Consider the following 22,998-nt stretch of genomic DNA (forward strand, 5'->3'; position numbering starts at 1 on the left):
TAAATGTAAATGTGTGTGTGTGTCTGTCACATGCTGTAAATGTAAATGTGTGTGTCTGTGTGTGTGTCTGTCACATGCTGTAAATGTAAATGTGTGTGTGTGTGTGTGTCTGTGTGTGTGTCTGTCACATGCTGTAAATGTAAATGTGTGTGTGTCTGTCACATGCTGTAAATGTAAATGTGTGTGTGTCTGTCACATGCTGTAAATGTAAATGTGAAGTTCTCTATGAGGACCAATGTGTTTGTGTGTCATGTATGAAAGGAGTCTCCAGCGTCAGCACTTTGTAACAGTCAAAGCTTTTTATCCTGGTTACGGTTTCATGTGTTTGGGCTCAAAGACTCTGCTTTTTCATACAGAACTCAGCTCACACTGCAAACTACACACTGACAGGAGCGACGCGGTGTTAGCCCTGGAGTGTCAGATATGTGGGGATCGAGCTTCAGGGTATCATTACGGCGTGTACGCATGTGAAGGATGTAAGGTAACAAAACACAGGAAAAGAAACAGTCTGATTTGCATACTCATGCATATTCATCGACGGTGATGTTTCTGAAGGTTAGGGATGTTTCACTGACACGGTTATTCATCTTTAGCTCTTAAAATTCAGAAACGATTTAATATTTTGCAAGAGACGATGATGACATTCTGGATAATTTGGTAGTAATTAATGCTTAAGTATTGCTAGCAACATTAGCTGCTAACAGCTGTATGATAGCGAAGCTGAGATCTGTTCTGTTGTCGCTAATAAATGACGACATTTTGGAAATTGATGTTTTAGGGTTTCTTCCGGAGAACCGTGCAACTAAAGCTGAGGTATAAACTCTGCAGCCAGAAGTGTCAAGTCCACAAAAAAAGCCGGAACAAGTGTCAGTTCTGCCGGTTTAAGAAGTGTGTTTTGGCAGGAATGTCTTACACCGGTACGTCAATAAACTGCTCAAGTTTAATCAGAAACCTTCTTGTTAAGAATTTTGACCTTGAGAGGAACTAAAACATCACATCCTCACAGCAATCCGGTTCGGGAGAACACCTCTGAGCGAGCGAGAGAGGAGGATCACGGAGTTCCACACGCTAGAACATCAGCTGGAACCCAAGTCAGAAAAACAACAAGAGCTCAGCAAGAATTTATACGATTCCTACCTCAAAATCTTCCCAATGACACGAAGCAAAGCCAAAGCGATTTTATCAGGGAAAGATGGAGAAAACACGGTAAGATGTCATCCTTAATAATAAACATAACATACACTTTAAGCAGAAGGTTTTGTTTGATGTAATTAAGTTCAGGTTAAAGTTAGCTTTATTGTCATTCCGCTACATGTTAGGACATGTGCTGGGACGAGATGTCGTGTCTCACAGGTCAACGGTGCAACATACATACAGTAGTAGGATAACATTCGAAGCGGGTGATATTGAATATACTGCATCTCTGTCTTAATCAGACCTTCTTTCCTTCATCAGTTGTTCGTCATCCACGATATGAAGTCCCTGTTGGACGGAGAGGAGTTCCTGAAGCGGAAGCTGTCGTCCGTGTCGCCTCTGTTCCCTGCCGTCGAGCTGGAGCTGTCCATGTTCCGCCGAGTACAGTACGGCTCGGCCGAGGCCGTACGCAGACTCACGCAGTTCGCTAAGAGCATCCCAGGCTTCGGTGACCTGGAGCTGAGCGATCAGATCACCATGCTGAAGTACAGCGCCCTTGAGGTGAACATCATCAACCTGAGCCACCTCACCAACAAGGACGGCGTGCTGATGGCCGAGGGATGTGTCTTCATGACCCGAGAGTTCATCAAGAGTCTTCGCAAACCCTTCTGTGACATGATAGAGACCAAGTTTGACTTCCTGGTTAAATTTAGAGCGCTCGAGCTGGAAGACTGTGACCTGGCACTCTTCATCGCTGCAGTGATCCTGTGTGGTGGTAAAAATTATATATACTGTATTTATTTTTTTTACACACACACACACACACACACACACACACACACACACGGTGGCTTAGTGGTTAGCACGTTCGCCTCACACCTCCAGGGTTGGGGGTTCGATTCCCACCTCCACCTTGTGTGTGTGGAGTTTGCATGTTCTCCCCGTGACTCGGGGGTTTCCTCCGGGTACTCCGGTTTCCTCCACCGGTCCAAAGACATGCATGGTAGGTTGATTGGCATCTCTGGAAAATTGTCCGTAGTGTGTGAGTGTGTGTGTGAATGAGAGTGTGTGTGTGCCCTGTGATGGGTTGGCACTCCGTCCAGGGTGTATCCTGCCTCGATGCCCGTTGACGCCTGAGAGGCTCCCCGTGACGTTCGGATAAGCGGTAGAAGATGAATGAATGAATGAATCCAGGATGAATTTAGGATTATTTAATTAATTTGTGTCCTGAGGTGATGATGCCGTGACTGTGTGGTGAATTTACTCAACACTAAGCTACTATAAAGAGAACCTCTCATGTCCTGCTAATTGCAGTAACATCTGTTCTGTGCCATTTTGCCACCTGACTGCAGATCGACCCGGTTTGGTGAACCCCAAAGCCATCGAAGCGCTCCAGGATGAGGTTCTTCAGGCTCTGGAGCTCCAGCTGAAGGTTCTCCATCCTGAGTCTCCTCGCCTCTTTGCCAAACTGCTGCAGATGACGACAGACCTTCAGCCACTGGTGGCAGAACACGTACGCAACATTCATCTGCTGAAGAAGAGAGAGTTGGACCTGTGTCTTCACCCGCTCTTACTGGAGATCATGCAGGACCTCTACTAGAACCCTGAACATGACCATGGACCATCTTTCCTTTTAATACGTCTCGTTAACAACGTGGATTTGAAAGCATGTTAAGAGCATCCTTACACAGGAAATATATAAATATATAAAAACTTCAGATTTATTCCGATGTAAAACTCAATATCCAAATGATTTATATTTACAGCATGTGACAGATTCTTTTATCCAGAGTGATGTACAAAGTGCTGTGACGTCTCCATCAGTGAAACACCAACACTGGGTCACTAGGACACAGGCTTAATACCATCAACTCTACTCAGAGGAAATACAGCCAAAAGAACACCACACAAATTAAAAATCAAATAAATAAATAAATTATTTGATTGTTGAAGAGTTTGAGGAAGATGAAGGTCTTGACTCGTAGTTGACAGTCAGTCAGTGACTCAGCTGTTCAGACATCATGAGGAAGTTCATCCCACCTCCTCGGTACAGAACAGAGAAGAGTCTTGATGTGTACCTGCTTCTTACCCTGAGAGATGGTGGGACCAGTGGAGCAGTGCTGTAGATCTGAGGGAGCGAGGTGCAGTGTGAGGACGGAGAAGAGCTTTACTGCTTGTCTACAGAAACAGAGTTATCTCAGTGTTTACATCTGATGTGTTAGTGGGGTGTTGTGGAGAACTTAGCAGTAAGTCCAGTCTCTAAAGGACAAGAAACAGAACAAACACCCGAGCAGCCTGTGGAGAAGAACGTCTGAATCCTCACGACGTTGTAGAAGAGAAACCGACACGGACGCGTCACGTTAACAACAGGGGAGGAGAAGGACGGCTGATGGTCCATAATTACTCCAAGGTTGTGCTCAGTGGCTGAAGCAGAGATGGATGTCATGTATGAAGATCTCACCATCCTGACCTGGAGATGATTCACCTGAGATGACCAACAGTGCTGGGATTCTACAAGGCAATAAAGTTTGTAGTGACACTTTAAATTAAAATTTCTCCTGAAGAGACTTTCATCAGTTTAAACAAATGAAATGTGTTAAAGTCGCTGGTGATTTTGAGTTATTCTGCCTGGCACCGTTTACAAATGTTCCACCAGATGCCACCAAAGTTCATTTACCCACCGGCTGAAGGCTGAGTGCAAACGTTAGTACACCCTTATTTAAAGGAGCTTGTAATATGAATGAAATTTAATGGAAGCTTTTTGGTTGTCACAAGTTCCTGTCCTGCACCATGAACATCCAGGGTACATGTTCATGTCCATACATACGGTTCTACTTCTCTAAAGAAATGCTGAGTAAAATCTACAGGTTACTTTCTCCATTTTAATCCAGCGCTCCGAGATCACCGGCTTAATAGCTTCATATTAATTGTTTTTTTTTTTCAAAATTATTTAAGAAAAATATTATTTCGATACTCTGACACAAATCTCTTCTTACCTTCTTACCTCATTGTGTTTAGATTGTTTTATTAGCAGTAACACTTTCATCATTACGTCTCCACGGAGACGATATTATACTAGGTACGATTCTGACCAATCGGTGATCAGCACCATTTCCAGCTCCACCCACACATCAGTTTAACTCAGTGATGGAAAATGGACATTAATTTAAATTTTATTAAAATAACCCTTATTGTTAAAAACATTTTGGACTCGAGTCTGCAATAAAATCAAATACACAGCTGATTTAAACAATTTCACAAACATCAAGTCCGACTCTTCTAATCAACACGTAAAACTCTGAACACTGATCTGTTGCTAGGACGTGCACGTTAACATTAAACTCCACGGCGACGGAGTGCAGATGGATCTGAACTAAAAGCGTCCGTTCCTCACGCTGACAAACGCCTTCCCTGCTCCTGCGGCGAAGCGTAAAATAACAGTGTGTAGTAATAAAACCGTGACATGTCTGTGTTTAGCTGAACAGCAGGATGATGATCAGCAGCTCCTTCAGCAATGTCACATTTAACAGTAAACATATAAACGTTGACGCCGAAGTCCTGTAACAATTACGTATCTACATTTAAACACAACCCAGATTTCATCTGATTTGCTTGTGTCAATCTTCACCTTCAAATAATACATTGTCTCTAACGCTCGAGTGCATTGAGTCCTTTATCTCTTCACAGAGAGAGAGGGAGAGAAAGAGAGAGAGAGAGAGAGAGAGAGAGAGAGAAAGACAGAGACAGAGGGAGAGAGAGACAGAGAGGGAGAAAGAAAGACAGAGAGACACAGACAGAGAGAGGAAGAAAAAAGAGACAGCAAGTGTGTGAGAGAGAGAGAGAGTAAAAGACAGAGTAAGAGACAGAGAGAGAGAGAAACAGACAGAGAGAGACAGAGAGAATGAGAGAGACAAAGAGAGACAGAGGGAGAGAGACAGAGAGACAGAGGGAGAGAGACAGAGAGAGTGAGAGACAGAGTGTGAGAGAGAGACAGAGAGAGTGTGAGAGAGAGATAGAGAGAGAGAGAGAGAGAGACAGAGACACAGAGAGAGAGAGAGAGAATGAAGAGATGTCTGAGGAAGCAGTGTGCTTTTCATAAGCTCCAGAACTAGAAGAAAGGCAGCTTCATGGAGGTTAAAGTGCAGGAGTTGATGTCCTCGGTGTGAGTGGCTCTGTGCAGCGATGGCTCTGATGCACTGCGGTTGATTTTGGGCAGAGCGTGCTGCAGAAGCTCGATGGAAGAAAGGATCTATACAAACATCAGGGAAGGAAAAGGGTCCGAATGATTAAAGAGGTCAAAGCTTATTAACCAACCAGAATGCTGGAATCTACAGAACCAATCAGAAGTCAAGAAAAACAGCAGCAGGTTGTCCTCCGTGCTGTAGCGCACCTTATGGGTTCAAATTATTTAAATATATAACAAATAAAAAGATGCTAATGATTTGAGACAGTGAGGGGTCACCTGGGGGAACAGCGGTCTCTCTTCTTTGGATTTTTTAATGCAGTCGGCAACCAGACGCTTCATAGCTTTGGGACAACTCTTATACAGCTTCAAGAGATCTGGAGACAGATAACCTCGACCTACCATGAAAATAATCTACATATACACACACACACACACACACACGGGTATTAAATGTTAATCTGATTCTGCTCAAATTCCGATCTATCCACACCACAATTCTAACATGAACCCAAGTTGAACTCCAACACTAACACTAACTCACCCCATTCACACCCAGATAAAAGGTGCGGTCTCCGTTGTTTGAAAGCCATTGTTGACATTTGAAATCACCGAAACAAACACTCCCCTAACCCAAACGGGTCCCACCCCTGTATCGATAGCTCCGCCCACACATACGTACGTAACCCAGGCGACTAACAGAAAGAAACGTGTCTTTATCATAGCTGAAGGGAAGAACGATACGATTGTAGATAAACAAACAAGCAAAAATGCCACACAAGCATAATGATGTAAAGGACAAAGGCATATATTAGTTCTGTGTAACAAAGCAAAACCAACGTTACTCACCTATCGAGAAGGAAAAAAGCGCCTCGGCGTCTTAAGTAAAGTCGGCCACATATTCACAGGTCGGAGTTTCCCTGAGTCGATAACTCCTGAGCTAAACGCTGTTACTACACAAAACGCGGTTGTAGCTGCCTCTCTACATCACTACATGTGCACTGAACACTCTCTCCGCCCATATCGACAAGACACACCCCTTTCTGCTCATTGGCTACACGTTTGTTGTTTTTTGTTTATTATTCGGCCCGACTCAAAAATCGGAGACCGCACCTTTAAACTCGAAACCTTCTTTAACCCCAGTGTAAATTTGTGAAAGTAAATAGAAAAGTGTTAGAAGTTTAATTGGATTTATCTTTTTCTAAATTAAATTATATTCCATTTTTAATTAAATCTGTTACAAAACACTGTAATTACACCATTTAGTTGTTATTCCTATTTTCTGCACAGTAAATACTTAAGACAATCTCTACAGACTAACTGCGGCGTCTTTACGTAACCTAACACGATGTACCGTGTCGATACGGAGCCGTACCTGATCTCTGTTAGAGATGTCTGAATACGGAAGCTCTCCCGTCATCAGTTCGTACAGAACGATGCCGTAGGAATAAACGTCGGACTGGAAACTGTACGGATTGTTGTCCTGCATTCGGATCACTTCAGGAGCCTGGAGAGGAAAATCACAGAGACAAAATAAACAGTTAGGAGATAAAGGCTTAATTTCTCTCACACTGAAAACACCTCCTTTTATTGGTCTGTGGATTAAACTCACCATCCATAAGACGGATCCTGAAGGGTGTTCGACCTGATGAGAGCCGCTCCACCTGGTCTTCACCGTGGCTAAACCGAAATCCCCGATCTTCACCGTCAGGCCTTCATGCAGGAAAATGTCTGTGTTCTGGTTAAAGGGGTTATTTTTACAGGCAAACAGATGAAACATCTAAATCATATCAATATTTCATTTGACGATAATTTGCGCCGATCCTTTGTGATAATTTGCGACGATAATTTGCGACGATAAAGTGCGACGATCCCTTGTGACGATAATTTGCGACAATCCTTTGTGACAATAATTTGCGACGATAATTTGCGACAATCCTTTGTGACGATAATTTGCGACGATAATTTGCGACAATCCTTTGTGACGATAATTTGCGACGATCCTTTCAGCATCTTGCACACTTTCACAAAGTGGGTGATTCTGTAGGACCAGAGTGAGGTGTGAATAACCAGTGATCCCAGCAGGTCATGTGTCATATGTAGGTTTAGAACAAGTCATTAAGAGAAACAGACACGTGTGTGTAGGAGCTTCACACTGGGTGAAGAACCACACTCTGTTACTGAGGTGAGGTTATGGAGACGGTTTCATGTCACAGGTCAAACACCATGACAGGACTGAGCACAGGAACAAGACATAAGGTACTTCTACTACATCAGCATGGTCTCTCTCAGGACAGAGCTCGGAGCAGACTGGGGTTTCAACATGTGATGTTCAAGCTCTTCTGAAGAAGCAGAAAGCAACACGATGTTGAAGAGTGTAGACACGGTAGGCCAAGGAAACGTAATGCAGCAGATGAAGGACACATCACGCTCACTTCAACATCGGAAGATGTCCAGCTGTGAAACCAGCAAAGAACTGAAGGAACCAGTGGGACCCAGGTATAAACATCTACTGTCTTCAAGAAAGAACTTCCTATGAACTGGGCTTCAGGATCACAGCAGCAGGTCTCTGGACCGAGGAGTCGACAGTTTATATATTTGGCTGTAACTGGAGGTGAGATGTTCACCAAAAGGCTGGAGAGCAGAACAATAATGAGTGTCTGCAGTCAGAGGTGCATCATGGTGGAGGTTCCTTGCAACCTACATTTCTGCAGATGGAGAACTGTATTTAAATCTATTCCTAGTTCTTATTTCCTTTCAAAATTTACATCTCTGTGGGTAAATAAAACTTGTGAGAAGGATACTGTTGGACTTCATGTCTCTGTGGATGATGTTCTTTGCATGCAGATAGCTGAAATGAAAACAACAGAAGCATTAAATCTCTGCTCATGTTTGTGTTTAAAGTGAGTGATGTTCGTGCGCCTGACACTCACTCCATGCCCTGAGCCGTCTGTCTCGCGATGTCGATCAGCTGGACCATCGGGACCTTGGTCTCCAGCACGTGGAGGTGTTTGTACAGACTGCTGCCCTCGCACCACTGTGTCACGATGGCCAGGTTATCTTTGGTCATGTAGCCCATAAACAGCAGGATGTTCACATGCCGGGTTTTCCTGTGGACATGGAGATGGACAGAGATGTTCCTCACACAACACACTAATCAGATACAACATTAAAGCCAATGACAGGTGACGTGAATGCTGAGTTTTGCAAGCCTTCCTCGGACATCGTATGCCGTAGATTTCTCGTAAGTTTAGAAGTTTATTTCCAGGTACCAGATTAGGATACTCTCAATGGTAGACCTTTAGAATCTGGTGAGGATTTTGGTTTAAAATTAAAAATTCTTCATAAAAAGTAGAGTCGTCTAAGAGCCTGTAGTCTGCAGGGACCAGGACAAGCCAAGAGAGGTGCAAGCCAAGGAACCGGATGCTCCTGAAGCCCTGTTGATGTCTAAGGGTTCTCCTGACCTCACCTAAAGACTACAAACTTCTCTTGTCCTTGCTGACGTTGAGGCTCTTCTGACAGACCGGACTTTACAAAGTAAACTGATTTCAATCCAACACGTCCGGTCGTTAACCCGGACGTGCTACAGAACAGTAAACTAGACAGTGGCATGATGCAGACCACCTTACCGCAGAACCGCGACTTCGTTACGGAACGCCTGGAACTGCTCCGGTGTGGGATCAGTGACCTTTAAGATCTTCACTGCAACATCACCTAGAGTCAGGACAGAGGAACAGGAGCTTAGTGACTGTAATCGTTATTACTACACGTTATTCAGTAAACAGACAGGAAGTGCGTGTCCAGTTCTCTCACCGTGCCATTTCCCTTTGTAAACCGTTCCGAATGACCCCGAGCCAATTCTTGAGTGCAACATGACCTCGCTAGCTTCAATCTCCCAGTAATAACTCGAGTCTCTTTTATCCCTTGGACGCTGAAAGAAAGTAAACGTCGGTCGGCTTAGAGGAGCGATATGTAAACTCGGGTGTGTGTCGTTTAAATTAGACGTAAGGTGCGTTTCCGTTGTGTACAGGACGCGCATGACAGACAGACACACTTACAATTTTGTTTTTCTCCTGAGAGCTAAAGGACGACGCCCTCTCTTTCTGAGCCGGGGGTGGAGTTTTGGACTGGTTCCAGCCCGTCGGACTCCGGTTTGGAGAACTTCCTGCTGTAAATAAACATGTATACATGTCAGTATGAATAAATACAGGACGTGCTACAAATCTCCATCACGTATAGCGACACTACCGCACTGTACTTTTTTTCCCCTCACCTGATCCGTAACCGTGTCCGTGACGCACCGCGTCCTGTAGAAATAAATAAATAAATGAAAGATTTGAACAGACCACGTGTTCGTCCTCTGCTAAGTGTCTTCGGGGAATAAATGATCGTAACGTTATTTTCTAAGAGAAGTCACACACGAGTAAGGGAGGTGAAAATGTGAACAATACCTACTCTTCTCTTCAGACAAAATCTCCGGCACCAGGAACTAGGAGAAGTATTCAGGCAATCTATCTACTCCACACAGTGACACGATGACAAGCACAAGGACAGGGACCACGAAAAGGAAATAAAGAGTGAAGGTGAAAACAGAAACACACACAAAACTAACTGGTGTCTGTATCACTGGTGGCTCAAGTGGTTAAGACTCGGGGTTGTTTGTCATAGGATAGAGGTTCAAGCTCCAGCACTGCCAAGCTGCCTCTGCTGGGCCCTTGAGCAAGGCTCTTAACCCTCCCTGCTACAGGGGCGCTGTATCTTTAGCTGCCCCTGAGCTCTGACCCCAACCTCCTCAGTTGGGATGTGTGAGGAAAAGAACTGCACTGTGCTGTAATGTACATGTGGTGATAATAAAGGCTTCTGTGCCCACAGGTTTACAGCACACTATGTCTGTAAGGAGTCTCAGTGTCGGGGCTTTGTACGAGTCCGAGGTAAAGCGGGAGTGGTTATAATACTGTAGTTTCTCTGTAACAATGGGAAGTTTAACCTTGCTTACAGCCAGCAGACATAAGGACACCAGCTAGCTACAGACAGGAGGAAAAGTAAAACAATAAGTATAAAAGACTGTAGTATGTAAAATTCACTTAGAGAGAGAGAGAGGAGAGAGAGATGGGAGGGACAGAGAGAGAGAGAGATGGGAGGGACAGAGAGAGAGAGAGAGAGAGATGGGAGGGAGAGGTAGAGAGAGATGGGAGGGACAGAGAGAGAGAGAGAGCAAGCGAGCAAGAGTGAGAGATGAGAGAGAGAGAGACATACAGAGAAATGGTCAGAAAGAGACACAGAGAGACAGAGATAGGTATAGGTACAGTAAAAGGAAAGACAGATGGAGAAAGATAAAAAAAGACAGATAAATAAACATATAAAGCACAGAAGAGAGAGAGAGAGACAGACAAAAAGAGTAAGACAAAGAAAAGGAGAGAAACCATGACAGAGAGAGATTACGGACAGACAGACAGACGTCACCTCGATCAGGCTGCTGTCCACAGGCAGTGCGGTGCTGACCATATGTACGTTGGGTGTGGAGGTGGAGCGTTGTCTCTGAGAGAGAGCTCCCCCTGCAGGAGGATACACTGTGCTGTCGTTAAACGTTTGAGGAGTCGAGTGTCTGTGTGCTGAGCTGGAAGAGAGACGAGAGACAACGTGATCATGGTGACAGAAGGCCAAAACATAACCCGTGTGTGTTGCACGTTCACTTCCTGTCACGTTTTGTCCCCTGTGATCGTCAGGGTACAGAGAATAAGCCCCGCCCACCACAGCAAACAACTTTATGTTTAGGGGTCCAAGCACCAGTCAAGTCATAGAGTCTTCTCTATGGCTTAAAGATACTATTAAAAATGTAATCTTAATAAAAAGGTTTATGAAATAAAAGATCAAGAAGTAATAGTTTAAGGTGACGCTGACTACAACAAAACAAAAGGAGAGGATGTTCCAACTGGACATAGATTGCCTCCTCTCACTCCTCTGTCAAACACATCTGTCGTCTCTGTCCATAGTGTGTAGCTTATCGTCTGCACATCTGTCCCCTTTGTCCTTCAGGTAAATCCTCCGCAGTAGTGGTTGCTTTACATCTCTAGTGTAGAGCATTGAACACTTCACTACACAGGACCATGTATATTATATTGCTCTTCTTGTGAATTGGTGTCCTGTCTTTTGGGTGAACAGGTCACTATTGCCCCTTTGCCACCGAGGCAGTTTGAGTGCAGGTTCGGACCCAGTTCTTTCTGTTTCGACCGCCAAAGCACCGGCTCTGAACCAGGGAAAGTGGTTCTTAAGTAGCACCAAAACGTTGCTGGTCATGACTTAAGAACCGCTTGTGTCAATGGCTGTGGGCGGGGCTGTGGGCGGGGCTACTGTTAGTGCATTTGATAATGTACCTTAAGTATACTAATGTTTAATACACTTTTACTTTACTGCGATATGATACATTATCAGCACACATGATAGTAGGTAGCTACATGCTAAGGCTAATTTTTTTCTGTGTTAATGATAAAATAACGTTAAGTACTTTCTCCATCACAACCTCCGTTTATACAGATTACACGGAGTCACACGTACACGTCGGATTCGCCGCGTTTGGGTGTTAATGTAGGTTCACAAAGCCATGAGCATTAACAGTAAAGTAACATCTGCCAGTGGCTTAGTGGTTAGCACGTTCACCTCACACCACCAGGGTTGGGGGTTCGATTCCCACCTCCACCTTGTGTGTGTGGAGTTTGCATGTTCTCCCCGTGCCTCGGGGGTTTCCTCCGGGTACTCCGGTTTCCTCCCCCGGTCCAAAGACATGCATGGTAGGTTGATTGGCATCTCTGGAAAATTCTCCATAGTGTGTGTGTGTGTGAGTGAATGAGTGTGTGTGTGTGCCCTGTGATGGCTTGGCACTCCGTCCAGGGTGTATCCTGCCTCGATGCCCGATGACGCCTGAGATGTTCGGATAAGTGGTAGGAAATGAATGAATGAATAACATCCACCATTGTTGTTGATGTGTTTGTTTGGCGCTAACTTTGCTGTGTAACGTGACACTTATACGGTGACGTCACACTCGGCTCTGTGACGCCCTTTAACCGATGGAAAGGCAAACCGGTTCTTAGAAGGTTCGCCAACAACTTTGAACCAACACCAGCACTCGCTCTGAACCAGCACCCGGTTCTTTCTGGTGGAAAAGGGGTACAAGTGTGTTTGTAGATTTAAAGTGAACTTGTATGTGGTGTAGACACACCGGCCGTTTAAGAGATGACGGGGTTTTTCTGTTGACTCTGGGTCTCAGACCTGATGAGAACTGCCAATTTGATGTGGATGTGTTCTATGAAGGCCTGTTCTTCTTGTATGTTCATCAGATCTGAACCAATGGGTCGGTTCTGTCCCCTGGATGGAGCAGAATGCCTTCTCCTCCAACAGCCCTTTACAGGTTAGCCACCATAGGTGATGCCGTTAAGACACAGGTCAAGGAGAGAGCAGAGCTGGTCCAGGATGAGGCTGCTGTTCTCTTCCAGTCTTCTCCTAACCAATGTAACAGCATCACTGGTGGGCATACTGGTGAACAGTGATGGGACATCAAAGGAAACCATGGTTTTATTCAGAATTCAGACAAAAATGATTTTGTATGTGGTGGTCAGTGTGTCCAACCAGCAGCCCTAGAATAGCAGCAAGGTATTTGGCAATATTGTATGTTAGCGAGTTAATTCTGCTGACTATTGGTCTGCTGTAGGCTTCTTCTTTGTGTGTGTTGGGCAGTCCATAAAGATATGAGGTGGCCTCACCAGGGTGCAGAGGGTGGTAAGGTCTGGTTATTCCGGATGGCGACTCTGTTGCTGTAACGATCTCCACAACTGGGACATGTTTGAGCGTAATCACAAAGTTTAGGCATTTGGCCAAGATCTCTCTCGGTCTCTCACCCCGAGGTTCTTGACCCACTTGTCCTGTGTGTCAGCTGCCGTTGTCCCCTGCAGCTGTGTTCCGCTGTATTCGGTTTACAAGACAAAAGATCAATTTTCTTGGATTGTCTCTCCTTCCCTTTATGCTGTTGGGTCAGTTTGGCATTATGGATGACTAATTCTGTCCTCGACTGGGTCGGATCTTTCTGGAGGATCGTATCAGCTCTGTGACCCAACAGTGGATAGCAGGGACATGGCTCTGTTGTCTCCATGAGGTTCCTGTAGACTGACACTTTACTTGATGTCCTTTCATATTCCCAAACCAAACATAGTGTGCAGCAATACTTCTGTAACGATCCCCATCCAAGTGAAGGTTATCTGTAGGTTCAGCCGTCAACTGGACGTCTTTCTTGTTAGATCGGAACGGTTATCGAGATCCTGCCGACGTCCCTCGGACCGGAGCTGCTCGGACGAGTGAAACCTTTCGATCTAGCACAAAAGTAGCCCAGCAGACGTGACTCTACCAGCAGCTACATGACTGAAAATCTTCACAGATAAAAACCTCCCTGTGTTTAAACACTCTTATGCTCGGGGTTCATAAACACACGGTGTTAATCTTCAAGAGGAAAAACTCATGTTTCATTTGAAATCAGAGATCAGAAATATACTGAATCCCCACAGTGGTGGAACACAGTGCTCTCCTGAGTGGGAAGTAAACTGAAGATAAACACAATGAGCTCTTTTCAGGACCTAAAGAACCTGGAATCCAAGAGCCGGTCCTGTGGAGACGCAAACGTTTCTAAACCTGAGGGATTAACGTCGGCCTGAACACCGGAACGCTCAGCACGGTTTCTAAACACACGTCTCTTTTATTGAGAAATGACACCAACATGTTTACAACTCAGGAAGTTTATCTACATGTTATTTAGAGCTAAATGAGGAGAAAAAGGAAGGGAGGAAGGTGTTGTACCTGCTGGACATTCGGCTCATAGACTCCCTCATTCTCCTCGATGTAATCGGAGGCAGAGACGGAGCTCCGCTTTCACCAGGAGTCAGAAATAACCTGACAAAAACAGAACGACGGGAAAAAAGTGAAAAATATTAGTATGGATTAGAAATTGTTCAGTTAGTTTAAAGGCAGGGTCTCTGATTTGTGAGAAATGCTTCAGAACACTGAGTCGGGCCGAATAATAAAAAAATCAAAAACTGTGTATGTGTAGAAAAAATGTGTAGCCGATGAGCAGAAAGGGGCGGGGCTTGTCGATATGGGCGGAGAGAGTGTTCGGTGAGCGTGTGTGACATTAGCAGAAAGCGGTTTTAACATCAACATGGAGGATAAAAACAAAGAAAGAAAGAGAAGAAAGACTTACGATAAGGACAAGAAGTAGGACGTGTTAATATAGGATCAGCTTTCCAGCGCTGGAGAGAACTGAAGGAGCAGGAAGTTGGCCACATATTCACAGGTTGGAGTTTCCCGAGTCAATAACTCCTGAGCTAAATGCTGTTACTACACAAATAACACCTCTTTTCTATGTAGTAATGTAGAGAGGCAGCTACAACCGCGTTTTGTGTAGTAACAGCGTTTAGCTCAGGAGTTATCGACTCGGGGAAACTCCGACCTGTGAATATGTGGCCGACTTTACTTAAGACGCCGAGGCGCTTTTTTCCTTCTCGATAGGTGAGTAACGTTGGTTTTGCTTTGTTACACAGAACTAATATATGCCTTTGTCCTTTACATCATTATGCTTGTGTGGCATTTTTGCTTGTTTGTTTATCTACAATCGTATTGTTCTTCCCTTCAGCTATGATAAAGACACGTTTCTTTCTGTTAGTCGCCTGGGTTACGTATGTATGTGTGGGCGGAGCTACCGATACAGGGGTGGGACCCGTTTGGGTTAGGAGCGTGTCTGTTTTGGTGATATTACATGTCAACATTGGCTTTCAAAAATTGGAGACCCCACCTTTAATTTAATTAGTTTAAAATGTTCAGTATTATTGTAATAATTAACAGATTTAAGAAAGAAAATGAGTATTAAAAATGTACAGTATTTGCACTACTGCGTCTATTTCTTTACTTATCCAGTAGGTCATCTTTCTATTCATGTCATTATTATTAAAGCTGCAATTACTGATGATGCTATGTATATGTATGCAATAATCAGTCCTGATGTTTATTCTCCATGTTTAAGAAAGAACTGAAATGTACGTAATAATAAAGAAAGAGGTGCGATGAGGATGTGGTGCTGCTCACAGAAGTTGCCTGATGTTGCTCCAGTCCACACACATGATGGGAACTTTGGTGCTGCAGTGCTCGTGGAATTTATATCCGCACGTCTGACAGCGGAAGCCGTTCAGGAGGAACTTCTGGCACATGTCGCAGTAGGCCAACTTCAGAAACGTCTTCCTCACCTCAAACACAAACGACGGATCGACGTGAGCGGCGGATCTTATGCTTTATACTTTACTGAACAATCTACAGAAACTCACAAAGTTGTGGGTGGTCAGAGGGACGTGATCTAGAACCTCCACCTGGAGCTCCTCTCCGATGAGAGACGTCGAGTCCGTATTCCAGTCCATACGAGACTTTTTACTAGAATTAATACCAAGAAAATTGAAGCTTTGAGTCAGAGACAACATTCTCCAGGAAAGGACGATCATCCTTAAAGGTTCTTACGTGATATTTGATGTGTGAACTGCAGGAAACAGGTTTACAGCAGGGCTCAAAAATACACTCACTTGTCAAAATCTTAAGCTGTATTAAAAATGCCTGATGAGGATATGCAAGCACTTCATTTTATATTTTATACATTATATTATTTTTGTAAAAAGATCTCCGTCTCTCTGGTGTTCTTATAAAATCTTATACAATCTAACAGGAGTGTGTGTACTCCATGTACGGAGTTGTTTCTGGGGCTAAATGATGATAGACACTGAACTAACCTGCAGACACGACACTCACACTAACACTCACAATACATCACAGACGCTGACTATTCTCCAACATAGAGAAAGTTGAAGAGTTTAATGTACAACTTTTTCTCTGAGAGTTTATGTGAGCTTTATGTGAGCAGAGTGGGAGGGGAGGAGGAATGGGTGTAGGAGTGGAAATGGGTGTAGGAGTGGGAATGGGAGTGGGTGTAGGAGTGGGAGTGGGTGTAGGAGTGGGAATGGGAGTGGGTGTAAGTGTAGGAATGGGAATAGGAGTGGGAATGGGAGTGGGTGTAGGAGTGGGAATGGGAGAGGGAATGGGTGTGGGAGTGGGAATGGGTGTAGGAGTGGGAATGGGGGGAGGAGTGGGAATGGGAGTGTGTGTAGGAGTGGGAATGGGGGGAGGAGTGGGAATGGGAGTAGGAGTGAGAATGGGAGTGGGAATGGGTGTAGGAGTGGGAATGGGGGGAGGAGTGGGAATGGGAGTGTGTGTAGGAGTGGGAATGGGGGGAGGAGTGGGCATGGGAGTAGGAGTGAGAATGGGAGTGGGAGTGAGAATGGGAGTGGGAATGGGTGTAGGAGTGAGTGGATTTTTTATTTTTTTAATTCGGAACGGTCTGGTTTTCTACCGACTCCCGAGAGAACTCCACTGCTGCGCCATCACACGTACGGAAGGTTAACGTCCCGCCGTGCAAATGCATTATAGCATGAACAAATTCATACGATAAGAACACAAACCCCGCTGAGAAAGACTGCTTTAAAGACGGTGCACAAAAGCACAAACACATCTTAAAAGCTAATGACAGCAAAGGAGACGGAGTGCAGGTGAAGTTTCACTGCAGACCAAACCTGAAGGTTAATAATGCATCTCGGTCTCTAACGGTGTGTTTATCTTAATGGATCTTCCGCAAAGAAATTTGGGATATTTAATAAAAAAATAAGCAGTAATGGGGCCACATTTTTCCCCATGAAGTAAAGGTGGAGTGAGGAGTAAATAAGGGGGCGGAGACAGAAGCAGGTGACGGTCAAACTTGGAGTGGAGCTGCAGTGATTATGGAATGTTGTGAGAGTATGGAATAAAAACACTGCCAATAATAATCGTACGTAATTCAAAGAATTTGTGTGTAAATTTTACGGAGTTGGATCCCAAAACCTACGGCCACGACAGTTTGCAGATACGAGATTTTGTGTGTTTGTTCAAATACGACTCCAAAATGTACGACTATGACAGTTTACACACAACGCTTGTTTTCACAACACCTCTTTTTCACACACGAAAACGGTCTGCGAAACAACTGTCAAAAATACATCATCACGTTCACAGGCATTACTATCCGATGGAAGATGAATCGATTCCACGAAGTGCACATGCGCCCCGCCCTCTTTTAAACCACTGGGGCTGAAATGGCGGATCAGCAGCCAAGCGCTCACTCATCGTCAGTGTTGTATAAAGTATTAGAAAGCAATACTTGAGTAAAAGTACAAGTATCGTACTAGAAAAAGACTTCAGTAGAAGTGAAAGTCACCTTTTAGAATATTACTGAAGTAAAAGTCTTAAAGTATCTGATATTTACTGTACTTAAGTATCAAAAGTCATTTTCTGATATTTAATGTACTTAAGTATTTGAAGTAAAAGTAAAAAGTAAAATGTCAGTGATTTTCAGTAGGTATAAGATCAGGGGCAGTTCTAGGGTTTCATCTTTAGGGGTTTTATCCCTCAGTGAGAATTTAAAACAAGAAGAGTTTTATATTATATATTATATGACTACATAGTAAGCCAAAAGTTATGGTGTTATTAAATGGCAAAAGTGGACACCGAAATTTTATGCACAATGTAATGTCAGTCTTGAATCAGATCAGTTCATGTGTGTGTGTTCTCTACAAACAGTGTGTCCAATGAATGCAGTCATTAATAAACAAATATTCACAAAGACCAAATCAATAAATGTTATTTTTATTTAGTATTGTATGGATTGTTTGCATTAATATTTTGTTTGTGCTACAACTCTGGTAATAAGAATAGTGACATTTCACTGCTTTCGGTTGCTGTATTTGCGGCTTTCCGATTAACGTTATACATTAACGCCCCCAGCTCTGACTGCGCGTGCACGCTGCGCGTACCTGTGCTTCTCTGTACAGCCTGCGGAGCGTAATACAATCTAGGAGCAGTGATTCACCAAACCTCCCTTATTACAGTCACACACATTTCTTCTGATTTTATTTTGTAGTATCGAAGATGCTTAGTGGAAATATAACGGAGTAAAAGTGTACATTTTATCTCGGAAATGTGGTGGAGTAAAAGTGAAAGTTGACATAAATTTAAATAGCGAAGTAAAGTACAGATACGTGACATTTCTACTTATGTACAGTAACAAAGTATTTTTACTCCGTCACATTACAACACCGCTCATCGTCTCAGGTAAGTTGGTTTTTTCCTTCCAAATTCGGACATGTTTAAGGGTTAGTTATCACTAATAACAGAGAGGAGTAATATTACAGAGATAGGTTAACTATAGTAAGTAAGATTAGCTCTCAGAGTAAAGGTGCTTAAAGAATACAGCTGTTTAGGAGGTCATCACTGCAGTCTGTAGCATGTAACCTTACTCTGAGAGCTAATCTTACCTACTATAGTTAACCTATATCTGTAATATTACTCCTCTCTGTTATTAGTGATAACTAACCCTTAAACATAATGCCTGTGAACGTGATGACGTATTTTTGACAGTTGTTTCGCAGACTGTTTTCGTGTGTGAAAAAGAGGTGTTGTGAAAACAAGCGTTTTGTGTGTAAACTGTCATAGTCGTACATTTTGGAGTCGTATTTGAACAAACACACAAAATCTCGTATCTGTAAACTGTCATGGCCGTAGGTTTTGGGATCCAACTCCGCAAAATTAAAATTTACACACAAATTCTTTGAATTACGTACGAATTTTGAATTTTATTATTGACAGTGTTTTTATTCCATATGAGAGCAGAGCAGAACTTGGTGCAGTTCCTCTCCACTCATAATCTGCTCACTGATGTGATGCATGGCTACTTTCCAAGCTGAAATGGTGTCTGTTTTAAACACTGATCAGTTCACACGGTATTGAGCTACATCACAATCTCAGGACCAGTGATCACTGTACTGAAGGTGAGTTCACGTTAGTGCTCTGACCTCCGGTGTCCTGGGTGGAGTCTGTAGACGGCACAGCACTCGGGCTGAAGTCCTCGAACCTTCAGAGCTTTGATTAGACAACTGCGGAGGGTCATACCGGTCCTGACGTTCACCTGAACACACAACCACACAATTACTCCACAACACACACACTTATACCATCAAATACACAATTTCTCCACAACACACACTTATACCATCAAATACTAGGGGTGTAACGATATTATAAACCAATCACGCCCCCTGCTGCCCATTGTTGAGGTTGATGTCACTTTAACCAAATATGAAGGAAGATAGATAGATAGATAGATAGATAGATAGATAGATAGATAGATAGATAGATAGATAGATAGATAGATAGATAGATAGATAGATAGATAGATAGATAGATAGATAGATAGATAGATAGATAGATAGATAGATAGATAGATAGATAGATAGATAGATAGACAGACTTTTTGCTGATGACCCGTGACCCCTTCATGTATAATTGTATTGTAAATGTATTCAGAAAAAACGCCTAATGTGATAGATGGACGCTGTGCGTGGAGCAAACCAGGTCCACTCTAGGTTCAATTTTGGAGATCGCCACCCGCAGATCATCTTCCACGTTAAGCCGTGACCAATGTTTATACTTATTGTACGTCAGAGCGGAGAATGTCTTTTCGCATGAATACGTTGAGCCAAATCGCATCAGTACACCCAACACGGCTTTCGACAACTGTGGATATTTCGGCACGACAAAAACCTAGGACTCGTCCAGCGTCTTGCCGTCAAATGCTGTCCTCAGGGTTCGATTGGTTGAAAGTTCCATCAGCGCAACTTCCGTATCTGACGCCATATGATTTGCCGTGGTTACATTGAATGGTGACCTCATCCGGTCATATTGGTCGGGAGCATCTCCTTCAGGGAAATACTTATGAAAGTGATCCAAAAGGGACATCATTACAACCATTTCTAACATATAAAAAAAATAATAATAATAAGTAAAAATAAATAAATAAATAAATAAAGTTTCTGGAAATCGTCTCGCAACCCCCCGACCCCCAGTTTGGGAACTGCTGATCTATATAAGCTTTGGATAGGAGATGTTTTAACTGCTCCAAGGCGAGTCTCAGTCCTGTATGATGTTCTGTGGCCAGCGTTTTCATTTCCTGGTGGCTCCATAAATAGTAACAACTACCAAGAGCTATATTTTGTTCTAAATATTATATTCTAAAGTTGTCATAGTCTAATTATCTTCTAAATCTGTTCATGTCACATGATTTGGGAGTGTGAACACACACTGGGCTGTTTAAATACCCCAGTACAGTACAGCAATGGCTCTTGGCGTAGACTGAGCATCTCTGAAGACATATTCCCAATATTGATATCAGCAGCACGTGTATGAAACCTCAGAAACAGGAAACTCTGTGCGAGAGCGAGCGAGCGGTAGTGTGTGCGAGCGGTAGTGTGTGCGAGAGCTCTGATTCACCACAGTGCGCTGCTGGTTGGGCAGGTAAACCCGGATGGTGCTGCTGGCCTTTGAATCTGGAATTTTGGAGTCATCTGAGGTGCGCCGCTGATATGGGAAGTCCTGTCCGCTGGTGGGAGAGACACAAGGGCTCTCCAGTACAGAGTCCTTCATCCCCAGCCCATTGCTGATGGTCTTCCATGCTCCCTGGAGGTGCTCCATCAGAAGAAACTTATAAAATCTGTGGAGAAATTCCCACCGAGATTCAAAACAGCATCAATTAATGTGGATTTACATTCAACCTAATCACGTGTAAATGAGATACGATTTATAAATAAAATTTATTTACTTACACATAAGACAGGATAATAATTCTATACAAAAATATTAAAGAACTGAGACAAACAAGTTCACACGCATCACTGTGTCTCTCGATGCAAAATCGGTGCCGAATTGATTCAGTTAACTTGTAGGTATATTGTGTTGTATTAGTGTTAATTAAAACAACAGAAACACCTCTAAATAAATCGATCACGTGAGCTGAAATCACCAAACTTCCTGGAGAACCAGCATCAACTCATTCTTCAGTCTCACAATTGTTTTTTATCTTCTCTCAATCACCAAATACACGGCATTTCTACAGCTTTTACAGCTCAGAAAAATACTAAAAAAATGCACAAGTCTGATTCATTTCAGTTAAACGATTCAGAATCATTTTGTCACTGGAGTTGAGCTTGGAGCAGACGGAGACCAGCTCACTCACACCTTCTCAGACCCGTGTGTGATCAGACAAAGAGCCACACTGTGATTCCAACACTGTAGATAAATAAATACAACTATAATTAAACCTAAAAAAAGCAGTCCTTAAAAATATAACCATAATTCTATAAGCTCAGAGAAGCCTCTCGTCAACACGGACATGATCAACGTGGAACAAGAATCAAAATGAAGAACTGGAACCAGAAGTGAAAACTTTCACATGATCAAACTCACCAGTGTCCGTACTCAGTCTGGTCAAATTAACCCAGACGTCTTATTTACCCAATTAATTATTTTATTAATCGCTTCATCCGAGTCATCGATTAACTTCCATTTCTCATACATCTAAAGCACAGCGTCATTCATTTATACAGTGGAAACAAAAACAGGGTAAAATCCAGTCAAAAGAGTTAAATATAAATATATATAAATATATAAATATAAATATATTATTAACTAATATAAATAAATATATAGATAAATATATTATTAACATCAATTATTTTGTAATATTGACCTGTTTAACTGCTTATTACGATTTTTTTTTTCTTATAACAAAAGATTATCTTGAAAAATTCATTATACAACTGTGGAAAATAATAAATAAATTAAAATAAAATGTGTAATTAAACACGTTTAAATTGTTTAACCAGTAAAAGAAGTTAAATTTAAGAGTCTGTAAATATTATATAAAATGATTTTATGTACTTATAAAACTGTTATTAAACTGTTTATAAAGATCTTTAGGCCTAAACACTAACGACCTGTTATATTAATTACATATGAAGTTTTTCGTCTGTTTGTTTATCAGAAGTTTAAAACGTGAAACATTAAAAACAACCTTCACTTTTTTTTATACTGTTAAAAAAACTCCTCCAGCTGTAAAGTGACATGTGACATAAACACAAAATAAAGTGTGTAAAGTTTATAACCTACGTTTATAATCCTGTGTTTACACTGTGAGGGAACCAGCCTGTTTATGCTAAGCTAACCCAGCTAACCTCTTATAACTATATATAACTATATATCTATGTTATAACTGACATCTCTACACGTTTGTAAACACAAAAACACGACTATTTTCACCTCTGAGTAAATTACATCCCTTTTGTTTCCTCACAAACCCGAATGTGCTGCACAAACACCAACGCTAATCTGATTAGCACACTAGCATGCTAAGCTAACTCCCGATTATTAGCCACGTAAAGAAAACTTGGCCTTAGACCATGTCTGGGTTTTTTATGTTTGTTTGTTTTTAATAAAGTCGTGTAAAGACACGATAAAGAGTGTTGTGTAAAATACCAGAAACAGAAACCAGTCACTAAACTCACAAAAAAGTAACTAATAAAACTTACCAAGAAAAGTTTGAAAACTTCAGAACCGCCATAGTAACTTCAGGGTGAAAAGATATGCAGTGACGTCATCATTTAAACTCTTGCAAAAGGGGCGAGAGAGAGACACACACACACACACACACACACACACACACACACACACACACACACACACAC

At 42.7% G+C, this 22,998-nt stretch overlaps 2 protein-coding genes across 5 annotated transcripts in view; one reads left to right on the forward strand and one right to left on the reverse strand.

The window, feature by feature from the left end:
- LOC113650910 (peroxisome proliferator-activated receptor gamma-like) overlaps positions 1–3,034 on the forward strand; it is a 6,510-nt gene extending 3,476 nt beyond the window's left edge. The window contains exons 2-6 of the mRNA XM_027159460.2: positions 357–481; positions 779–917; positions 1,007–1,206; positions 1,456–1,909; positions 2,487–3,034. Of these exons, the coding sequence (XP_027015261.2) occupies positions 357–481; positions 779–917; positions 1,007–1,206; positions 1,456–1,909; positions 2,487–2,734 (1,166 nt within the window). The 3' untranslated portion in view covers positions 2,735–3,034. The remainder of the gene's footprint in view (positions 1–356; positions 482–778; positions 918–1,006; positions 1,207–1,455; positions 1,910–2,486) is intronic.
- A 1,257-nt stretch (positions 3,035–4,291) lies between these two features.
- raf1a (Raf-1 proto-oncogene, serine/threonine kinase a) lies at positions 4,292–22,998 on the reverse strand. Of its 4 annotated transcripts, none has more exons than XM_047807017.1 (18): positions 22,843–22,998; positions 20,750–20,969; positions 19,276–19,388; positions 15,676–15,778; positions 15,440–15,597; positions 14,159–14,251; positions 10,781–10,934; positions 9,773–9,832; positions 9,591–9,624; positions 9,376–9,482; positions 9,131–9,248; positions 8,947–9,031; positions 8,251–8,427; positions 8,122–8,168; positions 6,930–7,048; positions 6,693–6,824; positions 5,597–5,731; positions 4,292–5,383 (listed from the first exon to the last, which is right to left on the reverse strand). In XM_047807017.1, the coding sequence occupies exons 2-18, from the start codon at positions 20,948–20,950 to the stop codon at positions 5,243–5,245; spliced, it is 1,977 nt and encodes a 658-aa protein (XP_047662973.1). In that variant the 5' UTR covers positions 20,951–20,969; positions 22,843–22,998; the 3' UTR covers positions 4,292–5,242. The 4 variants fall into 4 exon arrangements, with proteins under 4 accessions (XP_047662973.1, XP_047662971.1, XP_047662975.1 ...); XM_047807015.1 differs by having other exon boundaries at positions 9,376–9,485; XM_047807019.1 differs by lacking the exon at positions 9,773–9,832.

The sequence above is a fragment of the Tachysurus fulvidraco genome, chromosome 23 (genome assembly GCF_022655615.1).
Source record: "Tachysurus fulvidraco isolate hzauxx_2018 chromosome 23, HZAU_PFXX_2.0, whole genome shotgun sequence".
Lineage (NCBI taxonomy): Eukaryota > Metazoa > Chordata > Actinopteri > Siluriformes > Bagridae > Tachysurus > Tachysurus fulvidraco.

Excerpts from the sequence above, each read along its gene's own strand:
- raf1a (XM_047807015.1), bottom strand. The coding sequence starts at position 20,950 with ATGGAGCACCTCCAGGGAGCATGGAAGACCATCAGCAATGGGCTGGGG. Across the intron at positions 9,833-10,780 it reads TGGACAGCAGCCTGATCGAG|ATAGATTGCCTGAATACTTC; the intron begins GTGACGTCTGTC and ends TGTGTGGAGTAG. Across the intron at positions 9,032-9,130 it reads TTACAAAGGGAAATGGCACG|GTGATGTTGCAGTGAAGATC; the intron begins GTGAGAGAACTG and ends TCCTGACTCTAG.